The sequence below is a fragment of the Lissotriton helveticus genome, chromosome 4_1 (assembly GCF_964261635.1).
Source record: "Lissotriton helveticus chromosome 4_1, aLisHel1.1, whole genome shotgun sequence".
Classification (NCBI taxonomy): Eukaryota; Metazoa; Chordata; class Amphibia; order Caudata; family Salamandridae; genus Lissotriton; species Lissotriton helveticus.
In genome coordinates, this window is record NC_136063.1 from 1,515,978,110 (window position 1) to 1,516,002,607 (window position 24,498).

General features: G+C 41.5%; 1 protein-coding gene across 2 annotated transcripts in view; it reads right to left on the bottom strand.

Annotated features, from left to right (window-relative positions):
- Positions 1 to 631: 631 nt before the first annotated feature.
- The window catches only part of LOC144829207 (aromatic-L-amino-acid decarboxylase-like), a 626,175-nt gene continuing 602,308 nt past the window's right edge, over positions 632 to 24,498 (bottom strand). For both annotated transcript variants that reach the window (XM_078688108.1, XM_078688110.1), the window contains exons 14-15: positions 15,848 to 16,068; positions 632 to 6,442 (exon numbers count right to left, since the gene is read on the bottom strand). In XM_078688108.1, coding sequence (XP_078544234.1) covers positions 15,853 to 16,068 — 216 coding nt within the window. In that variant the 3' untranslated portion in view covers positions 632 to 6,442; positions 15,848 to 15,852. The remainder of the gene's footprint in view (positions 6,443 to 15,847; positions 16,069 to 24,498) is intronic.

Sequence of the window (24,498 nt, forward strand, 5' to 3'; positions counted from 1 at the left end):
TCCGCAGGATCTACAAGTGGATCCCTGCCGAAACAAGAAAATCGGTGACACAGGCCCTTGCCGGCAGCAGGCTGGACTACGGCAACGCACTCTACGCAGGAATCCCGGCCAAACTCCTTTGACGACTACAATGCATCCAAAACGCATCCGCCCGACTGATCCTCAACATCCCTCGCTACATCACCCCCCATCTGAAAGACCTTCACTGGCTCCCCGCCATCGAGGATATCCTTCAAACTCCTCAACCACGCACACAAAGCACTCCACAACACCGGACCATCCTACCTGAACAGCAGACTCAACTTCTACACCCTCAGCCGCCAGCTCCGCTCCGCCGGCCTTGCCCTCGCCTCTGTCCCCAGCATCCTTCATGCAACTTCCGGCAGCAGATCCTTCTCCTTCCTCGACGCCAGGACCTGGAACACCCTCCCTACCCACCTAGGGCAGACCCAAGACCTGCTCAACTTCAGAAGACTCCTCAAGACCTGGCTCTTCGATCAGTAACAGCACCCTCTCCCCCAGCGCCTTGAGACCCTCATGGGTATGTAGCACGCTTTACAAATTGATTGATTGATTATTTCCTTTTATCGCATAGCTAAAAGGCAGACAACTGTAAGTAATAATGCAGAAATGTATTTGGCTTCATCTTTATTTATTAATGCTTTAGATGTATAGGCATTAAATGCAAGAGACTTGTCCCTACACTTCCATAATTTATGATGACAAACTGAAACATCTATTGCATGACAACACAAAAGCAAACGTTTGTGGCTTCGGGAAGTACACAGACAGCACAACACAATTTCCAAATGCACACATTTTCATAAATGCCAGAAGTGCACTTTCGTGGCAATTGCAATTTCACAACTTTTAATGATCCTGTTTAAGCAGTTGTTCAGGAGGTGATATTGGAAAATGGATTGGCAAGAATTTAAACAATCAGAAAAACAGCAGTTTGGTACATAGGAAGACATAACAAAATGTGGTCAAAAACCTTCAAATCTATATATATCAATTTTGGCTCATGGTTATCCTGTCACTGACCCATTTGGGCTCAGTGTAGGCAATTGCAAAAGAGCAAACTTCAGTCAGATTGCTGGGTGACACTTAGATTTCTCCTATAGTATAGATGTAGAAACTATGACTACCTCTAGGTTAAACTACGAGGAGGGAATGATTGTACATTTAGGATGCTTCTGCTGCTCACGTGACTCCTTTAATTTACAATGCCATGTCTTCTATTACCAATTTAATAGAGATAAGTTGATCATGTTTTTTATGATTAGATTTCATATAGCAAAATCTGCAGCAAATATGAATGGTATGATCTTTGTCCATAGAAAAGGGACGTGTCTTTTGTGATGTGCATTCAGAGTACTACCAACTGACTGGCAATTAATTAGGATTAAGGACATCCACACCAGTCATAAATGGCTCTGGTAAGTCTATGTGATGAATTGTTCCTTTGGCATTGTTTTTGTACTTGATGTTGTCTTATTAGTGGAACTATGACATTCCTTTTCGTGATTAAGGTTCTTTGGCTGAAAAGCATCACCAAACAATAATATGACAATGAAATGAGAATAAAGTTTGAGCACCTGTAATCTGAGGGAGTGCTTTCTTTTTATTTTCAACTAAGCAACTGCAGAAAATACAGTTGCGTGTGTGTATATATATTTATAATTAAGTGTAAGTCCTATTGTCAAATATTAATGTGTTTGATAATATAAAAAGCCAAAAACTAAAACTTGTGAACATTTGTGTTTACTATAGCCAAAGCAAGGCAGACACACTTTTCGACACATTGTGTGGTCAAAACAAAACATGTTTTGATGGACTTTTTATATTTTAGTGAATTCAACATTATGAATACAGTAGACACGTGGACACATAAATGCAAACATAATTTTGGAGGAGCACCAGGCATTACAGTGAGATAGTGCGCATGTTGTTTCATGGCCCCCTAGCTCCCATACATCATCCATGGAGGAGCAGCACTGCGTAGGCAATTTTGTCAGCATTTGGTGCTTCTGCTGGTCATGTGACTCCATTACAATGCCATGTCTTATACCACCAATTTAATTCATATGTGTTGACCATGTGTTTGTAGGGAAAATTCCCTACTGATTCCTTTACTTTTCTGGAAATTGAGCAAGAAATATAGCCATGAAAATTCGTAGTTATCACTTCTGGATTTCGACAAACAAGATCTTGAAATAATTGACATAGAAGCAGAGCGCTGTTTTTCCCTTCCGTAAGTGGCATTTGAAAACAGGGCGTGTCAAGGCCCAGGGTGTTCATGCAATGGCTTGCAATCTCACATAAAGTCAGTTATCAAGCAGCATATTCTACAATAAAAATAGGAAGGGTGGCACTAATGCTACAGCACCCTGGCGTCTGCACACTTCAAATGAAAAATTCCAAGGGCTAAATTTTCAAAGAGTTTGCTCTTAGTAGATGTAATTTTCTCCGGTAGTACTCTTTGTTTACTCCTGAATTCCAGTACAACCTTCTTACTCCTGGCTGCATCCTAAAATTAAGGAGTGCTGCAAGAGTAACTCACACAGAAATATGTTTGAATCATGCCAATAGTCCTTATGTAAGATTGTTGATTCTTGCTATAGATTCCTGCAAAACATAATCTTGGTTGGTTGTATGAGTTTACTGTTGCACACGTTCTTCTGTATTCTTGATATGTTATTGTTATTTAATACCCATATTTAAACGCTAGGTAGCCATTGTAAAAACACGAGGACTACAACAGTAGACTTCTAATAACCGGTAGTTGGTGTGAGCGTTTTTGTCTGCATTGTCATTCCACTAGTGATCTTGCTAAAAAAGTGAAAGCACAACTTTTGTTTAGTTCCCAGTCTTGAACAAGCTTGATTCACAAAGAGTTTGCTGTGATTTAATTTTGTTGGTGCTCCTGGCTTACTGCAGCATTCTAGGAATATATATTCCTGGCTCACCTCTAGAATTCAGGAGTAATTTAGTAGTATACAAGGGAAAGTAGCAGCTATTCACAGCAAGGACTTTGTAAATCAGGCCATTTATGACTACAGAAGCACCAACAGTATTGATTCACGAGCCAAATTCTATGAAAGTGCAATTTCAAGCAATCAATAGGTATAGTTGAGCAATTTACAGCAAAGTGCTCAACATTTGAACAAAAGGCACACTGGTCTGGACAAAATCAGACGTGCATCAGTTTTTCTCATAAGCTATTATATTGAATTCTTAGGGTGCAACATGCCACTTGCCTGGCAATTGGATCTTTCATTGGTGACAAACATATTTGGCCTTTTGGGAATATTTAACTCTCCACTTTTTACATGCTACAGTAATAGGCTACTGCATTGCTTGCTGCTTTAAAAAAACAACAACAGCTAATTAAAATCACTGATTATCAAAGATGCTAATCATATTTTGGAGTAAGTTCATAATAATTAGGGGTGGGCGGAACTTATGGAGTTTTAATCTGAGGAATTCAGCAGAGTTATATAAAAAGTCAGCAAGATTCCAGAGCGTTACAAAAGCGGCGGAATTTCAGCATGTCCTGCTGCTGAAGCAGATTTTTAGCGCCAGAAACTTGTTCTGCATTGTAAAATCATTGCAACGGCACTACGCAGCGTGCCAGAGTGATGCTTCTTTCTGCAGCTCGAGTAGATTTTCTACATGAGCAGTAGTTTTCTCAATGCAAATGGTAGTGACCTACCGCATGCCAGGACTCATCCTTGCGCTCAATTATCTTGCTAGCGCCTGCCAACTTAATGTTGGTGAGCCTCGTGTCAGAAAAACCTCGCCATGCTGCGGTTGGCACAGTTTTTCCAGAAATCAGTTCTCTAGGCAAGCGTAGAGAGGGCAACACTCTGCCGGTGGAGCGGAGTTTACAGCCCACCCCTAATAATAATCCATGTTTATGAACTCTCAGGCCCTGATTCATAAAGATTTTGCAGTGAGTAGGTGTTGTTTACTGTTATAATACTCCTTGTTTACTTCTTGAATTAAGACGTAAGTCATGAGCATCTCAAGAGTAAGTCACATCAAAATCTTTGTGAAACAGGCTCTAGATATGTATACAAAAGACGTGCTATATTTGGACCTTGATGAATAAGCAATAGCAGTAAACACATACAAAACCTAAATTAAATAAAAATTAAATCGTCTTACAATCTACAGTGAGTAGTATAACTATTCTAGCCTCACTGTTAAGGGCGGTATTACATGTTGGGTGGATTTTGGCCTGGTATTTCCTCCCCTGAGTTACTTATACTAAGGGTATCAGTAACTCTAGAAACAGGTGGGTAGCAAAAATACAACTGATTGTATGTCTTTTGGGGAGTAACATGGGGGATCTTTTTTTTTTGCATCTCTTGCCACACTTTCCCATGTGGAACAGGAAACCCGAGAAATCATATGGGGTTGATAATTCTCCTTCATGGACACTTCTTTAGCCAAAATAGAAAGCAGTCAACTTGCCCAAAAAGCCTTTGGCTTACAGTCGTGTACTTGTTTCTGCATTTTTTTTTTATGGGAGGCCTTCTTCCACCCAGACCATGATTAGTATACCACTTGGTGTTTCAAATATTGTTTATGAAATGTTACCTAAACGCTACAAGGCTGGGTTTCCAGTCGTTCACACCACCTTTTGTAACAGTGCATTTTATACAAAACATTTACATTTATCAGTATGGTATGTAAAATAAGTTGAAACCATATGGATGAACTCAGATTTCCTCAATAAATGGTATTACGTGTCCACCTGCTGTATTGAGAACCCATATTAATAGGGCTTTGCTCGTTAGCCATGCACCTCTGTGATGACTCCCATAGGCGCCGTGAACACTTACATTTTTTCACACCTGTGTGCACCTTGCGCATGAAAACAACAATGCGATTGGCTCTTTACTGCGTAGTCCAAAAACTGAGGAGTTGCTGTCTCTTTCACATCTGTAGTTTGCACTTTTCCCCTTTACCTCACACAGCAGCGCCATCACTGTAGATGTTCGATGGGTAAACCAGCTCTTGCCTGAGCAGAGGGTGCAAAGAGGGCCCTCGGCAGCACAGGGGTCGAAAGTCCTTGGCGCAGTTCCACAGTGTCCATTAGAAGTGCTCAGCAGGCTGGACTTTTTTTGCAGAAGTATAGCAAGGCCATCTGTTTAACTGATACCCTTGGGCATCTACCCTATGATATAAATATGACAGATATATGCCATGAGCACGTCACCTTCCTAATCAACGAAACTGGACTTGCATACCAGCCGGGCGCAAATAAGGGCAGGTTGCAAACTCTTTATCCAATTATGCTCGCATCTAATTCGGAACTGCAGAAACAGTGTATGAGAGATCAACTGAATCATATTTTAGCTGCTGCAAAGCTATAATGCGTCACTTGTACAAAGCGATACCACGTTTTTAAAGGCGAACACACACATACGATTGTAGTGATGTTATTATCCAGACCAAGTTGTTACGTTGGAATACAAAATTCACAGTTTTACAGTCATGATGGCCAAGTACTCTTATATATCGACGAGGACATTCAGTGGCAAGCGGGTTTTTTGGTGCACAGCGTACATTCTGGTACAATACATCATGTTAAATCTCTTCAGACATATGGACAGACGGATTAAGCAGGCCGCATTCATAAGGATTAGTCTAATCTTAAAAACACAATTGGATTACTGCAAGGTAGAATTCAGTGCAGCGGGAAGAGAAGACTGCCGCCTCACCCTGAGTTCCACTGTGCGCCTAAGGGGTAGCACGCAAAATATCAACACTGAATATGCCTTCTGAGAGGGAACTCTGAGAAACCGCCCATCTGAGCAGCCAGTGGGCAGTCTTTTCATATGTGAATAACGTTCTGATGTAGGTCTACTGATATAAGACTAGTCGACATAAAGTGCCCGATTCACAAAGATTTTTCTGACTTATTCATGAAATTCAGAGTAAGCCAGAAGTATTGTATGCGTAAGTAACACAACGAAAAGCAAAACCTTTGGGCCTATTCAAAAATATTTTTTGTGGCTTGCTCGTGTGATGTTCTTTGCTTAGTCCTGCATTTCAGTAGTGCGCTGAAAGTGCTAAAAGAGAAAGGCACAAAGCAGAATCTTTGAAAATGGAGTCCATTGTGTTTCGGGGTAAAACTGAAAAAAACGACTTGCATTTAAAAAATATATATTTCTACTAGTCGACCTGCATCCAGATCCCATTCATATTCTTCCCTATTAAATAAGTAAGTAAAAAATGTCTCTGTGTTTGAAACCTGATGAATAATGGAGTTTGAAAATTTAAAACGTTATCTCTGGTGAGATTTCAAGACAATGACGTTACATATACAAAATACAAGGAGGTGGTCTTGGGTCCTTCATCTTGAATTCACCATCTGCATTAAAGATCACAAGGAGGTGGTCTTGCATCCTCGTCACCAGTAGTTCTCCATCTGCAAAGACATCGAGCACGAGTGGGTCAACGTTTTGTATATTTTTGTGGTTTATGATTTTAGCTAGCACATATTAATATACATTTAAGATATCTGTAAAACAAGTCTCCTGCAAGAGCTCGTGTAGACATTAAAGGGGATTGATACCTGTAGCCCTGCCCTTTGTTGACCTTGCTGACATTGAGTGTTTGATAGCCTGTTCAGATGAAGCAATCATAGTTCATGCTGGCGATTTGTACTAGACCTGCTCAGTTGGTCTTTTCGCATAGACGCACCAACTGGTGTAAATTCCAAGGTCCATGTATCCCCCAATGTTGTTGGTATTGGTATGTACTGCAACTGCTTGGGCAGTTTATGGTTAATTTAGCATGATGGTGGAGTAGATGCTTGCCTGTCAAATTAGTAGTGGTTTCCCAAGCTACCCATGATTAGTTTGTTTATGGTAGAATATATCTGTAGGCATTGTTGAACGTCTTCCGTCCTGGTAGGATGTGCGTATGCCTTGGTTAGGGATAGGTTGTCTGTTTGCTCACTTGTGATTAATAACATTGTCTTCCACAGACCCAGAGTTTTCTGCCTAGGGATATCCCCTGTTAGTCTATCATTCTGGTGCTTTTTCCGAGTCCTGGTATATAACATGGCGGAAACAATGTGTGCTTACTTGTATTCTCCCCACCAGTCTGAAAGTATTGTATTTTTGACAGCTGAACTATGGAAGAGTAGCATTGTGAAGTGACCATAGAAGATTGGTTGAGTCAGGATTTCATGTGAAGTGGTGGCATGAGTTATGGCGGGTTTTGTGCACATTGCATACAGTAACTGCTGGATTTTAGGGGTTTTACAGGTTTGTATTCGCTGAAGTATTAACTAATCTATAACTTTTTTTCTCAATGAATTTCTATGTTTTTGTAATAATACTAACTCGAAAGGGGTCTGAGGGAATATTAACGACCACAATGCTACAGCCCTCTTTACTTACAGAAACCAACTATAAGGTAGCACTTGATCTCAACCTCCGGAGAGGGATACAAAGGTGTGTGTGGACTATCTAAAAAATCGTTCACTGGGCACTTTCAGAATGTTTGTAGTGTTCCCATCAGAAGACCAACCTGTACCGCCCCACATCATTTGGGAAAGACATCTTAAGACACACTGGAAATGGCCCAGTGTGCGATAAGGCACAACTGTGCTCAAATTGTTCTCTATGTCCAAATGATTGTTTTGTCACTGAATAGGTATCAGGAGGTTTCTAACAAGCAGTGCAAAATATTGAAATAAACAAATTACATCAAAAGTGGTGGTGCCAATAAAATGGGGTAAAGGGAGGAAAAAAGTTTAATAGGGACCTTCCTTTCCCAATATTAAAAACAGTGAGAAGAGGTAGTATTAACAAATAACTACCTTGACAGTTATTATGGTCATGGTCGACATGTTTCTGCAGCTTTACCTTGGACCCAGAGGTCACCTACTAAAAAAAAAAAAAAAAAAAAAATAATATATATATATATATATATATACATATATATATACGTTCCAAACTCCTACTGATCGGCTCTGGATACCGACCCAACAAACGCAGGTACAGACCACAAAACAGCGCTGAAGGTACTTTCAAAAGGTGGTTTATTGCTCCCTTGTCACCAGCATGACGCGTTTCGGCTATGTCACGGTAGCCTTGATCACATGACCGTAGGAACCAATAACTGTGCTTTAAATGCTGTGCATTGTCAGATTGAAGAGGCGTCAACAATGAATAGACATAAAAGAAATACTAAAGGTCACCATCCGAGGATACACATATTCATATAAATCAGGAATATTCAATTCATTTAAAATATTAGAAATTCATGGACAATCACTCTAAATTCAATATAAATGCCCTATTCTGGCTGATCCATCGGAAGAAATATTTTACGAACTTTATGTGAATTAATATAACACAGTCTATATACATATTGCTGACCCAAAGCTGAATTAATACAACAATCCGAATAAAAAAGTGCAAGTGCATAACAATTGTAAAGTGCAAAACTGTGCAAAGTGCAAAATGTATTCAACATTAAAAAGAATTTAAATTCATACTAATGGGAATGCGAATAGAACGGCACATTAAAACCACTATTTATGAAGGGTGATATGATGCCAGAAATCAGTTGTCAGTCTAAATAACGCGCAAATACTGATAACAGGTATAAACCTGGTTCACTGTCGAAACATAGCAACATTATGGCATAGTGCCCAAATCCCAATGGAGAAAACTGTTGTTAAAGAACCGTGACCAACCCTTTACCAGCAAAACTAACATGAAAGCTGGCTACTATACAAGTGGGATCGCTAATGAACAACCCCTAATTCGTATATGATCACAATACAGAGGGCCTCAAGGACCCTACACAGATTGACAACTCGTTACCACCAAAAAACTAATTTGGGTAAATGATGAACATCAGGCAATCCAAATGGGGAACTGGCTAAAAAACGATAAGTAGATAGCTCATAAATTAAGAATATGGGGGAGCCTCAACACTACTGCTGTTAAACAGAATCATAAAAAACAGTGCATATCTTCCCCTGTATTCATTCCATTCGGAATCCTGGTGTCTAAAAGTAAAATATATTTACTTTCTAATTGTCTTAGGGTTTTTTCCTATTCCCCCCCCTGATGTTCTTGGGTATGGCGTCAATGATAAAGTACTTCAGGTCATTCAAGTTCTTTTTGTGGACCAATTCAAAGTGCCGTGCTACAGGATAGTTAGCATCCGAATTGACAATGGCTCTAAGGTGTTGCAGGATACGGTTAAAGGCCTGTAATTTCCTGCTTCCAATATACTTGAGCCCACAAGTACACTGGAGCAAGTACACCGCAAAATCAGTACGGCAGGTGAAATGGTTCCTAATCTTAATGGGGTTTGGATCAAATGCAGAGTGGTATTCACTGGTGTTAACACCAAACTTGCACGCTCTGCAAGAGATGCACTTAAAAAAACCACATTTCTCTGATAACCGATAAGGTTTAATAACTACCTCCGGGCTGGATCTGACCAGAGCATCCCTCATAGACGGTGCTCTTCTAAAAACCACGGAGGGCTCATCTGGTATCAGGGGAGCTAAACTGATATCGGTCTTCAGTAACGGCCAATGCTTTCTTAATATCCCTCTCACCTTCCTCTCTTCACCATTGAAAGTCGTTATCAAACTGATATTGTTACTGCATTCCTCCTCATTATTCAACGATTTTTGAGTGACATTTACATTAACTGAGGTAAGATACTCCTCTCTATTAAACTGATTCGCCCTGTCTTTGGCTTCTTGTAACAGAGAGGTATCATACCCCCGGGCACATAATCTTACGAAAGCCTCATTTTGACACCTCTCCAGATCAGCCTCAGAGCTGCAGATTCTACGCATCCTAAGAAACTCCCCATACGGGATGCTCCTGATCAGATGGTTAGGGTGCGAACTGCTAGCGTGCAATATCGCATTGCCCGCTGTAGGTTTTCTATGCAGACGGGTCTGCAGCATACCTTCAGAGATGTAGATTTCCACATCAAGGAATTGAATTTGTTGGGTACTGATTTGTGAGGTGAAACATAAATTAAGGTGGTTCTCATTGATTTTGTTGACAAATTCTGTAGCTGATTCCACAGAACCCCTCCATACCATGCAGATATCATCAATGATGCGCCAAAAATGCACAATACAATTAGGAAAAAGACTGTCGAGTGTACCCATGAGGACATGCTCCTCCCACCACCCTACATGTAAACATGCATAGGTGGGGGAGAAGCATGCCCCCATAGCCACTCCTCTCAACTGTTGATAAACCTCCCTGTTATACAGGAAGTAGTTATTATTCAAGCACAGTTCTAACATTCTCAGTAGCATAGAGCTATGTTGACTATAGGTAATGCTACGTTTTCCCAAATAATACTTAACAGCATTGAGTCCATCCACATGAGAAATACTCGTATAGAGGGAATTTATGTCTAAGGCAATAAGTACAAAATCATCTTCCCAATTGATACCATTGATTTTAGAGAGGAAATGTCCAGTGTCTTTGATAAAGCATGGCAAGGCTTCCACAAATTCATGCAAACATTGATCCACATATCTAGAGATAGATTCCAATAAGCTCCCCTGGGTGGAGATGATGGGTCGCCCAGGAACAGGAGATACTTGCTTATGGATCTTCGGAATCAGATAAAAGAAGGGCGTAACTGGGAAATCATTTTTTAAAAAAGCCTGTTCTTGTTTGCTCAGTAATCCCACGTGTTTCCATTGATTTAGTTCCTTATGTATGGTGTCTTTGAGACTTAATGTCATTGCAGCTACCTTTTCTATAGCAAGCGATGTCATTCAAATGCTTCTCTGCTTCAGCCCTATAAAGATTTCGGGGCCAGATGACAGTATTTCTATAATTTATATAATATGATTTTCATAAAAAGTATATTTACACTTTTAACAAAAATGTGTCTTTTTTTACCAATGCAAAATGGCTGCCTTATGATTGCAATTTTCATGAAAAACACAATTTTCACCATAGTGATCTCTTATTTTCTGTCTTCATTTCCAACACTTTGGTTGCCCCCACCCCACCTCTGGGCTCATGCACCTCCCCTAATGCCCCCACTTTGCTATAGAATTTTTCTTTAATAAATCTAAAATCACGTTTTTTTTTTTTACAAAGTTGTGATTTTCAAGACGGCAAGAAAAAAATGATTGTTCATCAGCTGATCACAAATTCCTTCGGATTGACGGAAATTACAATTTTCAAAATATTGATTTAAACTGTCAAGTTATGCAAAAGTGATGACCCTTTCAAGCCAATCTGGCAGCTTTCTTAACTCCTAATAAATTAAAAACTACTACATAGATTTACACTACAGCAACATATGTACGCTGACTGTACTTTATTCATGTCAGGTGTGGTGTAAAATTGTTAAGCAAATTTTTGCTGCAGTTGCAAACTATATTTTACATTGGAGCACAAATTGGAAAACCCATCCTTTTTTTTTTTACCTCCCCACTCCCCTAACTTTTTTCCCATGCATTAAATTTGGCAAGCCAGACCTTAGCTGACTATGCTAAGCAAGTGCCATCTACGACAGGAAAAGTTATAGGCAAATCAATAAATGAGTTTTCAGAGGAAAGTATGTCTGAACCATAGCTGCCCAGCTGCGACTGTCACTGTGCTTTTTTCTTTCTTTCCTTTCCTTCTTTCTTTCTTTCTTTCTGCGCTGCGAGGCCTCCGGGTAGTTATGCGCTATAGAAGTGTAATTTTTCATTTAATTTCTTTCTTTCTTTCTTTCTTTCTTTCTTTCTTTCTTTCTTTCTTTCTTTCTTTCTTTCTTTCTTTCTTTCTTTCTTTCTTTCTTTCTTTCTTTCTTTCTCTCTCTCTTTCTCTCTTTCTCTCTTTCTTTCTCTCTTTCTCTCTTTCTCTCTTTTTCTCTTTCTCTTTCTTTTTCTTTCTCTCTCTCTCTTTCTTTTTCTCGCTTGCTGTCTCTATCTCTTTTTCTCTCTTGCTCTCTCTCTCTCTCTTTTTCTCTCTTGCTCTCTTTCTCATTTGGAATACTTCATTTTCACTGCACTCAAAAATCCAAGATAACATCACTATTACTAGATCTTTCAAAAAAGTATTTCTAACTTTAAGAATAAGGCATGCTTTTCAGCCTAGAGCAGAGGACACTATTGACGTGTCACAGATCAGGAAAAATATATAAAAATACCTCATTATTCAGCAGACCTTTCAGAAGATACGATGACACACCATGGGTAGAAAAGTGCCTGAACCCAAACCCCCCAAATCAGACTATAACCATTGTGACTCTAACATGCAGCCCTGGGCATGGCATAGGGGAGCAGAATATAAGAATATGTTTTTTATGGACACAGTTTGTACCGACTGACTCCACCACCAGGATTTGAACATGCAAACTATAGGTCTGTTTGACACCAGAAACAAGACCACATACCACCAAATGATGTGTCTTGCCATGCTTGAAATAATCACAACCACTGTTAAGAGATGGCAACAGAAAGATAGGGCCGAAGACAGGATGGTACAGGTGAAACAAGGTTAATATGATGCATAGAACTACTTTTATTAGCATATTTAGTATGGCAGAACTTTAGAAAAACTACATGCTGTGGATGCTGTTTTGATGCCGCTTTCACTCCTGCTCTCCACCCTCCCATCCCGTGTCTCTGCACATCTTCTTTCCCCATAGGCTCTGCAGAAGCGAAGACAAATTAACATATTGGGTTTTTACTGTGTACTGCGTGTGCTTTGAGTGAACATCCTAGTGTTCCTAACTCACAGTTTTCCAGTGGCGGCTCCTCCGCAATGGCGAAGTAGCGTCGCTCTACTGCCTGGCTCAGAGCCAGCAAATGTAAAACAAAATGATGTTCTTGCATCATTTTATTTTGCATTTGCCGGCTTTTAGCCAGCCCTGTTTGGAGAAGCCGGAGGCATGGGAGGGGGAGGAGGGAGGAGGAGTGCTACGTGCACTCCACTCCCTAAGTGCTCATGTGTATTTGGCCGACCGTCTCGGGCCAACCAAAACACACAAGCACATTTAGGTTTCCTCCAGCCCAGCTGCATTGAGCAGCCAGGCTGGAGAAATCTCACAGACTTCCTGGTCTGAGCAGGGCGTCTTTCCTGCCCACGATTTCTTTACGATTTTTCTGTTCATTTGGCACTAAGATTAGTGTCTGATTTTAACTGTTTTGTAATTCTGCATTTGAGAGCTTTTCTGGCATATAATCTGTACTGATTGGTTTTGAGCTTTTGTATGAAACTCTTTAAACTGATCTAGAACTCAATTATTGAATGGGCCCAGTTATTTATGTTTATTGCTATGCTAAATTGATGACAGGGAGTCTATTTGTGCAAGATCAACCTCAGTTAGAGTCATCTGAGGTAAAGTTTGGGGTTATCTCAATTTTGGGGTGTCTTGAATATTGGGGTGCTGTTTTGCTCCCACAACGGTTTCTGCCCAATAGGTACTAGAACCTTTATTTTGTAGGAGAGGAAAGCTGAAGCATGTAGTTCTGGCACCTAGCTGTCATGGCAACAATCCAGAGATGTGGTACTGCAACACGCAAACGCAGCATTTAAAGGTCAGGCACAACAACATGCCATTTCTACCTTGTGTGGCAATGTGCCACCCATTCTGCCTGGAAGAGGAAAAACTCTTCATGTGATTTTATGAATCTGCAGACGTAGGATCTAGGTGCAATGGCCATATCAGCACAGTCTACTCTAACCCAGCTGGTGTTACCTACAGTGCTACAGGCCAGCTATAAAACAGCCTCTGGGTGAGGGAGGGGAACCATCTAGGGGATAGGAAAGGAAAGGAATGAAATATTGCTACACCAAGTATATGTTCTACCAAAAATAAGTTGCAATGTAAAAGTTAGTGACATCCCACAAAGTAAAGACAATGGACAGAATAGTGAAAATATGTGAAAGAACCTAATGTCATCCAGAAATAGAGTGCAGAGTAAAACAAAGTGACAGTACACACAGCATTCCCATGAGCCCAAACACTCCCTAGAGTGACGAGAAGGAAATAATTAGCATCCTTTAGGCAGAAACAGGAGCACTCCAATGAGAGGACATGGATGCTATTTAAGAGCCACTAGAGAGAGAGGGGGGGGGGGGGAGAGAGAGAAATACAAAAAATACAAAAAAGCAAACCAATACTCATTTATAAGGGGGACAAAGTGACATCAGTCTCTAAAGGAGACGGGGAAAACTGGAAGTAGTGTGGGACAGGAGAAATTTGTACCTGGTAGAGGAGGAGTGTGGCATATAAAAGAACTTTAAAAAAAATAAATAAGTGTCGCTTGTCTCCAAAGGAAAGAAACGCCTCATGTGTTAAGGCTGTGAAGAGGAAGGCCAATAGTATTACAACAGTTAAAGTTTTGTAATGATTAATCCCAAAATGACACTTATGAGCCTATTTAATGCAACTTAATTTGAGAAACAAAACAAAGTATCAGCTAAGATGCTAGTGACTGCTCTTCAAAATATACTACTTTACTTCTTAGTGCTCGGTAGTCCTGACACAGACCTAGGGACAGAGCATGAGGAGGGAGGGGTACCCACTCAGTTGTCTTGTTCTTCTCCAAATGTGTAAGATGTTTATAGTCTATTGAAATTCCTGAACCAAGCAAGCTCCCAGGCCAACAAGGAGCCGACAACTTTAGATGCGCACAAACATCACTCTTGCTGACCCGGAAGGCTAGGGCATAGATTTTCTGAAATTCCCTACGAAATTAAGCCCAGATTTACAAAGACTTAGGGCTTCATTTGGATGGCGATCCCAACGTAAAAAAAGGACCGCCCGCCATAAGTGCGAAGGTCCCGTGGGGGTGCTTTTAGCACTGCCAGCCGCAATGTTAAAAATACATGTTGTGCATATGCATGCACAACGTGGCAGGCACCGTGCGGTTCCTGCCATGTTGTGCATGCACATGCAGGGGGTATCATAGGTACCACCTATGTTCCTCCCACCCCCCAACATCCTGGGGACCCGCAACGGGCCCCCAACTTTAAATTCTGCATACCTTTCAGTGGCGGCGGCGCCGCGGAAAGGGTGCATCCCGCCTGCATCCTGATATGGATGACGGTGTCTAGCAGACACCGCCACCATATTTAACCTTTTTCCTCCCGGTCGACTTGTTAACCGGGCGGAAAAGTAGCGCACGGTCTTTCCGTCCACTACGGTACCCCCGCCATACTAATATGGTGGGGGATATGGGTGGTGGGCGGGGAAGAATGTAGGGCGTATTGCCACCGCCACCTGATGTAAAGTGTTGAGCTGGTATTTACAATCCAACACAAATATGAATTTGCATTGATTGTAACCCAAAGTAAAGCAAGTCATTACTATGCAACAAGGGGGCTGTTCCTTGGGAGGTGCATGGGCGTTCCCATGCAACCACCTATGGGTTTTGATGCAAGTGCCCATGTACAAAGAATTGTAGAAAGGGATTTGAGCAGAAATCCTGCACCTCCTTGAGCCAGGAATAATGAGGAGAAATATTTTCATTTCTCCTATTGTCTTTCTTTTTTTATGTGTGCTGCATTTTACAGCACACATCCAGAGAGGAAACTGCCTTAAACTATGCTGATCATAACACAGACACCATTGCAATATGGTGCATCGGTGTCTGCACTGGTGCGTGGCAGCTAAAATTGCATCAGCGTAAGGAGAGGGAAGAACGGTGCCACATCTTTGTAGATATGGTGCCGTTCTGCTGTCTCCCATTTAAGCAGCAACTCTACTTTGCTCCTTTGTGTAACTTCTTTGTAAATCTGGCCCCTATTACCTTTATCAAGTTTCCCTCTTCTTCTATGTGCAAAGTCTCACACTTAATAAGAAACGAGAAAAGCCTTACCTTGTTCATTTCCTTATCTGGGGCCGATATCCGCCATTCAATAACTCTACTGCCAACTCCTTAATGTGTTTCCAGGCAAATTGGACATGATGAGACTCCGTTGTGCGGGCACAGATGACAAACCGCAACACAAAGTTGTCCCTCAGCTTGCAGGGAATAATATGAATTTTTTTGGTTTCATTTATGTTTTCAAGTAGTGCTTTATTCAATTCATTGGATCCCTACGAGAAAGATATTACATGAATAAAATACATTGCTTGTAGATTTGAAATATTATTTTTAAAGGTATACATCATAGAATTATAAAATGGAACAATCAATACAATCATGTTTGTGCATACCATATAATCAAGTGTGTACTCCTGTCTGTCCATTTTCCTTCTCATTCCATTCAAGGCACAGCCTAATGAGAAGTGGATAATTCAGTTGCTATAGGCATTAATCCTATAGACATAAAACCTTTTGCGAGACACATTCAAAAAGTATTAAAAGATTACTCTTCTTTTTTTCATTGAACTGACCCTGGTCTGTGGGCACTTTATAAAAAATGGAAAAAATACCACAGTGCTGGGATTTTTGAGCATCTTTCCTGCCTGCCACTGCCGTGGTGTTTGTGGAGGATCTGAATAGGAAAAAAGAAGGCGGTCATGGCATTAGAAGGCCCTTGTTGGATGGGGCGGACCTTCTAATAACTTGTGCCCTGGCGGCTGCTGAGCTGCAAGAGTTTTCCCCCATCGTTGATCTCTATCTCTAGATGAGGCGTGGAAGTACGAGAGGTGGGAAGATGGGACTGCCAGCATTTTTGTCAACTATCCCATTACCATCCCCTCTAAATCAAACCTTATAAGTATTTTCACGATAAGCTCAATTGAATATGTATATCTATAAAAACACCAGAAAACGGATACACATTCGGATCAGTTTGTAGAGAGATTTGAATAGTCGGATTTTCTCTAAATGAATACTATTCATTTAGAGAAACTGTTCTCTGCCTCACCAAAGTATAGGGAGTATGCATTTCCTTTTTCTTTCTGAAATATATAATTTTAGTAGTAATCAAATACACACCATTTTTGGTTGTTTCTTTGAAAGGCTTCATGCTGTATTTTCAACTGTTATAACATCACAAACCATTTTTGGCAAAATCAGAGTATCTGGTCCATATTACCCCAAACAGCTGCTTAAAGCAGTATAGTAAGCTTTTACATCTGTCACTCATGTTACTGGTGCATTTTGATATTACTGATGGTGTGTTGAGGACACTTCTGTAATGCCCAGTTCACTTAGTTCAATGATTGTGATTGGCAAGAGCAGTGAATCGTGCATATGAGCTTTGACTCCAGTCCTCAGGAGGCATCTGCCATAACATGAGCGGCCATCAGAATCAAAACAGTCCCAAGGAGTGCAATCTTTAGACCACCTCTTGTGTATCCAAAACACTGTAAGCTCCATAGCCCTCTATGAAAGCCGAGGAGGAGGAGGGGGTTAAATCAGGCAGGGGAGTCGGGGCCATTTGGTTGAGGTAGGAACAGATGGAGTATAGAGCCAGCATAAACATAACTGTTGTGTCTTCAGCTGGATCTGAAGAAACAATGATTTGCGTGCTTTCCAGACTTTCAAGAACAACGTCCCAGTTTTTAGAATTACAAACTTCCACAACCCACCTATCATTCCTGGGAATGTGGTGGGTGATTTTTTTTATGTAACTAAAGCATAGTGTGGTAGCCACCTGTCATTTACAAACAGTACATTTTCCTGTGAAATTGACACACAATTTGTTCAGACATACATTGTTACAGATAAACCTATATTTCACACAAATATGTGGAAATCGGGTGTCAGTGAATATTTAACATTAGTGCATCACCAAGTAAATTGTCTTGAATTGTTTTGATCCTATTAAAATCATTGTTTCCATCGCACTTAACAACTACCAAACTGATGTGCTTAATTTTGGCTTTCCTAACTGCTGAATGTGTACAGTTGATTTACAGGTATTTACATTTTTCTGTGCTACACAAAATGACATAGCACAGCCTTTCCTTTTGCCTTCAGCCTTTCCTGTGCTTCAGCACGTTTATGACATAATTCATGTACTTTTCTTTCTCTGACTGTAAAGTGAAACGAGTTTGTAAACACCAATCCTCATGTTAAAAAAGCTGCAATGTCTCAGAAGACATAGCCTTCATTTGACCTCTATCTTTGAAGAGCAGCAAACGTGTCAAGATAGATGCAGTTACAACTCATTTTTATTTATTACTTCGATTTTCCAGATTTCTTTTCCTTTCTTTCCTTCTTTCTTCCCTTTCTTCTTTCTCTCGTTTCTTCGTTCTTTCTCCCTTTCCTTCATTCTTTCTTTCAATTGTCTTCATACTTTCTTTCTAACCATTCTTTCCTTCTTTTACTTTCCTCCTTTGTTGTCTTTTTTGTCTTCCATCTCTTTTACCTGCTCTCTTTTATGCCCTTTCATGCCCTTGTTCCTGCCTTCTCTCTAGTGCCATTTTTCTTTTTCTTTCTTAGTTTCTTCCTTCCTTTCTTCCTTCCTTTTTTGCTTGTCCCTTGGACCTGTGTTTGGAAGCACCAAAACTGCTCTGTTACTGGACAGTCAGCAGGTGGCCCCGCCACAGTGCACTGCAGCTGAGCCTAGGAAGTGATCACTATGTCAGCTATTTCAATTTTGGGGGAGGTGGGGCCTCGGCACGGGTGCTGTCATCATGATCAATATTTAAAATCCACAAACCATGCCAGCAGCAATGAGAAACATGTGTCAAGAAGTTATGTCAGAAAGTTCCAAGCTGCCATATTTTGCCAATGAGGGCCACGTTTTTTTAGTATGAGGCCACATTTTTGTAGCTTGAGGCCACAATTGTTTTAAGTATGAGACCTTTTTCTGCTGTCTCTTGGCCTGTTTTATGCCCCAGTCCGACCTTGCTCCAGAGGACCATAGTGGACCATACATTGCAATATCACTAAAGTGAATGAGCCATAGCTTCATAATAACTGTAACAAGCATTTACAGTGCAACGGTCACGCCTTTGCAAAAGTTAGAGCTATTGGCATTGTAAATGACAAACCTTTTATGTATGTGTTGGTTTTGAAAACAGATAAATAAAGGGCATTGTCATTTACAATGCCAATAGCTTAATCTCTCACAAATGTGAGACCTATTGCATTTGCACACACAGACACACACACACACACACACACAGCCACACACACGCACACACACGCACACACACAGAGCCACACACACACACAGCCACACACAGAGCCACACACGCACATGCTGTGGATAATAAAAATATGTCATTAATTCAAAGTGTTCCTTGCCTTTGTCAACAGTCCAGAGGCACCCACTCGTCTTTGATGGGTAAGGCGTAAGGCGTTATTAATAAATGAATTCGTATGAGTAGCGTTTCACATTTTATCTAGATAGTTGCCTCAATTATGAGTTACATGAAAGAAGTCTGGAGGTGTATTACCATTTTCTTGTCTGGGGACAAGAAAATGGTAATATGAAATTTCAATCATTCACTGAGGGTGTGCAGGCACACTTGAATAACAAAACACTTTACAAAGCCATGCAATGGGGTACTTAACCGCTATTTTTACCACCATAGTGCAAAGATCTGAATTAAGTCAGGATAACTCACAGCAATACATGGTATTGAGAGGATGAAGTGTGTTGGGCTTTCTCAGACAATTTTCCTTTATTATGAAAGGACGTGAAGTTCATGCTTTACCCTTGAAAAGAGTTGATGCTGTATATGATGCAAATTGATGGAAGAAAAGCTATAACTGCTGACAGATGGATGAACACGTGTGGTGAGAGCAAGATATGTTTTCCTTCTCTCTCTGCAACGAATTGTTATTGGATGCAGGAGAGATGTGTGAGATTGAATGGGGAGAGGATGGGGCCTAATGACTTGGGCGGTCGATCTCATATCTGGGGAAGCTGGTTTGAGTCTCGACAATGACGCTGAACATCCTGTGATTATGGGCAAATCACTTAATCTTCCCGGGCCTAACAAAAATGAATGTGTATTTGTCTAACAAAACTGGTGCTCATGTAAAGCATTCTGATATCTAATCCCTTCGGGTCAAATTTGCACTATATAAAACTCATGGTAAAAAGATCAAGTGTCCTGCAACAATTCTTCTTCTTCTCTCCAGCTACATTGGTTTCCTCTTCAGCGCTTTGGGGTAAACTTAGGACGGCTTAAAACCCTTAACTAGCATAACATCTTCACATAGACTGAGATTGCACTACTTCTTATCTTGGGGTAGGAATGCAGTTTCCTGAAGGGAGCTAAGATGGTAGTGATGTCCTAGGACCCTATGACCATATATATGTGCAAGGATGGAGTACTGTTTTCTCCTTTTTCATAAGATTCTCACTGAGCCCAGTAGGAAAAATAGCCGATAGAAGACCGATCACTTTGAACACTCGGACCAGCATAGCACCCAGTGGGAGGCGAGGTACAACTTGACTGATAATAAATGTTTGGGTGAAAATGCATGGGGAGCTAGTTTCTTTGGCTACTGGTTAGGGCTGTTGTGATGAGTTAACTAGTTAGGCTTGGTTGACACACAGTTACTCGTCTTCCTCAAACTTTTCCCATGTGAGATATTTTGCTCCTGTCCTATGTCATACTTCTGAGTTTTTCTTAATCCAACTCTTGAAGGACCCAATTCAAGCAAAAGGTTGTTCAAAATAAATAGACCACACAGGAAAAGTTCATTAGCAAAGAGTGACAAAACCAAACAAGCCACATTGAAAGGGTTGGTGGCCAAGGGCCAGGGCTGTGAAAAGCTAAGGAGTGAAATGGACTGGAAAGCAGGAGACAAAGAGACGTGTATCTCTCAAGCCTACATGCCTTGTCAGTGGAGGAGGGGGAAAAGCTTTCTTGAACAAACCATGGCAAAGAGAAAAATCTTACAATTATTCCCACACCCTCCCCAGAGGAATGTAAATTATTTCAGTTTTGTGAAGAACACATTTGGTGCACTTTCTGATTTATTTTCTCTTTGAATATGTGTGCCAAAAAAGACAGACAAATTACATAGGAGCACTAAACTGTGCTTTATTATTGCAGAGAGCTGGCTAGGTCACAAGACTTAATTTAGAAATCTCTTAGTTTCGAGTGAAAGTATAACAAAACCAACAAGATTGATGTTTGACATGATGTGGCCAGGGTACATGAAGCTACTATATCTTTAAAAAAAGAATGTTAGATGCTGTAAAAAGCTCCAGCATATTTATTTTAATTGACAACACACAATCTATGTGTATCCTTGTGTAGCTCTGCAATTACAAAATGGCCGATACCATAGAGCCTTTTATTTTAAAGGCTGTAGTGGACAGCAAGACTGATGAATAAGGTTTGTGTGGCTGACCTGTACCTGTGATTCAATCACAGCACAGGAGTGCCCCGTGTACCTCTGGAAAGTTAAGCCCAGTGGCATTTTTGTGCAAATATCTACTTAGCTATCATAATATTGGACTGTTTCATATCACACATTTCACAGTATTTTCTTCTGTTGCATAGCACTGTAAGTGATAAGTGTTAATATTTTCCAATGGTACTCAATGTATTGAACTCTTAAGGATGAGCTCTGGGTTTGACCCTGCCAGGTTACGAACTTTATCTCTATAGAGCACAGAGGCCAGAGGCAAACCATGAACTCACCCATTCACCCTAATTGATTGGTTTTGATATGATATAAGAAGGATGTAAGAACTCGGTCTGTTGCGACAGAAAAACTGTACTTGTGTTGTGTAAGGGATGACACAATATGTAAAGACAATGCTCTGTTCTCTGAAAGCGCCAGAGCCTGTTGTAATATCAGAATGGCCATTAGCGCTGAACATGACCCAATGTAACATGATGGGTCCTAGCGCAAAGACTGCGGTGACAGTGTGGCCGTAGAAGAGCTTTGGAGTTCCCTCACAGGTGATCTCATGGCGTGAATTGCTCTGGTTCTTCTCTCTTTGTGATATTTTGGCAAAACATCCATGAAATGCTGATCAGTTTGTGTTGTCTTTAAAATGGGAACTTTAGTGGTAGTTTTAAGCAAGCCCGAGCCATTATTCATCATTGACCATTGTGAAGGAGCAGTGAGAGAGTCAGTGAGGGTTGTGTGACGTTTCAGTGAGGTACAGAGCTCTGTCCATGTGTCAATAAAGAGGCAGTCATTGTGGCCTTTTGGTGATATTTGGCAACACCTATCAGTGGTGACCTACAGCTGTTTGCTACCTACCCACACCTTATGCAAGAGCTCCCGCCACTGATCAAGTGGTTGTGAAGTGGGAAGTATTTGTGTGTGTGTGCGTGCACTCTCTGTCCATGTGCGTTCCTGTCTGTGCTGGAAGGGTTGATGCGAAAGAGGAATCAGGGATCATGAATGAAAGTGAGCTGAGTAGAGGAAGTGTTATGATTGAGCTGTGGGAAAGGGAGAAAGTGTAAGGTGAAATGGGAGAGGTAAGTGTGTTTATGTAAAACGTACATCTGAAGGGAGGAAGGCTTTGTAAAAGAAGGGTGATGGTTCAGTATGGATGGCGGGTACACATATAGTAATGTTATAAAGATAAAATTGGGAAATTGTGTCCTTAGGGATGGGTGTGCACATAGCAGTGTGCATCAGTGAATGGCATGAGTCATCGTTAGTTGCTGTGAGGAAAGTGAATGAAGGGCACTGGCAAGGTATATGTAGCACATAGATTTAAGAAGATGGAAGGTGCATGCCCTGACACAATGAGGAATATTGAGAACAGTGAAGCAGGGAGTGCGAGGACGGGGGGACGTGCACTGGGAGAAATGCCTGTGACAAGGAAGGGTGGTAAATGAAGTTTTTGTGAACAAAGGAGATGAGAACATCTAAGCACAGGTGAAAGGAGAGTGTACACCTGTGCCTTGCTAAGTAAAGAAAGGGAAGCAGTGATAGAGAGTTATGGTTAATTGTGTACTGGTGAAAGATAAGAATGAACTAAGGATGCAATCAGAGGTGCAACTAGAGCCATATTTCGGGGGGGGGGCTAAGAAAACATTTCGGGGAGGGGGGGCTGAACCTTTAATCAGTAGGCAGAGTGAAGCTGCAGGGCCTTCAACAAGGGGTGAAACAACAGCAAGGCCTAATTAACATTCCAATGGTCTTTTGAAGACCTGTGAAACGTTTGTGTGTGGCTGTGTGTGTGCCCGGGATCTGTCTCATCCCGGGCTGCCACACACGACAGGGGGGGCTGAAGCCCGGTGAGTCCAATGGGTGTTGCGCGCCTGGATGCAATGTGTGAGAAAAGAGCACAGGAGAGTAATTTTAAATTATTTGAAGAATAATGAGTGAAGTAGGTGGTCAAGCACATAGCAGGGAAATCCCTGTGAGGTGGTAGTTCACCAGAAAGCAGTATTTGTAAGATTTAAGTGAACCCGAGGTCAGTAAGTGGCAGAGAGGGAGAAATTAAGAATGAATGAAGATAAGGAAAATAGACTCAGACAGAATTTATGTCAGGTAAAGAGTGTATAGTAAAGGTGCAGCGGGATAAAAATGTCACAAACTTAACAGATGACAATGAGTGTGAGATTCAAGTGAAAATCGGCAGGGAGCTTGAGGTAAACCTATATTAGGAGAAGTTAGGGTTGGAAGAAGGTGCTCTGGGGCACTGAATTGCTAAGTGTGATTATAGGTACAATGAGTGTGAAGCAAAATTGTAGGTGAGCTGTAGAAAATAATCAATGAAGACTGGCAGAGGGAATGAAGCACAACCCTACAGGTGAGACACAGAGGTGAGTAGTAGACGAAAGTGACGCCAACATGAAGAAGCTACTAGCATGAAGTGAGGGTGTGCAATGTGTGCGAGATAAATATGAGAAGTCCCCGGGGGCCTCCATCGCATAAGAAGGAACAGTGTAATTGCTTCTGCCTTGGGAAAGGAGCAGCGTGTGAGGCAAAGCTGACATCAAGACCAGGTTAGCAGCAGCTGAGGAGGATGACGGGGCACGTGTAATGAAGGTTGTTAACATACATGAAAGAAAAGAAGCCAAGAGGCCGATTAGTGAACAGGAGAACGTGCAGCAGGAAGCACAGAACAATCAAAAGTGAGAACAAGCAACGGCTCGGCCCCGACTCGAGGGTGCCCGGCCTGTTGCCGCCTTACCCCCGGTGCCGCCCGGGACCTCGCTGCCTGGAGCCTCCGGGCTCCAGGCAAGGCGAGAGCGGGACGGAGAAGAGCTGCGGCAGAGGGAAGGGGGGGGAGGTGAGGCGAGAGCGGATGGAGAAGAGCTGAGGCGAGAGCGGGACGGAGGAGAGCTGCGGCAGAGGGAAGGGGGAGGCGAGCGGAGCCGAGCAGCTCCGGAAACACCACCATGTTTCTCCAAGGTCATGCAGAAATGCCTCGGAGAAACGCACAGTCATTTTGGGATTCGGGGGCGTGTTTTTCTTTCTCTCCTCTTCCCATTGGCTGGAGTGTAAAATTCCAGCAATGGGAAGAGGAGAGAAAGAAAACAGAAAGAAACAAAAAAACACACCCCCAAATCCCAAAAAGACGGGGCTTAAACGGACAGACGCCCCTCTCCTCCAATGGCTGGCCTCCGTTTAGGAAGCCAGTCAATGGAGAAGAGGAGCGGGTTCAAACCCTACTCTGTAAAACATCAGTT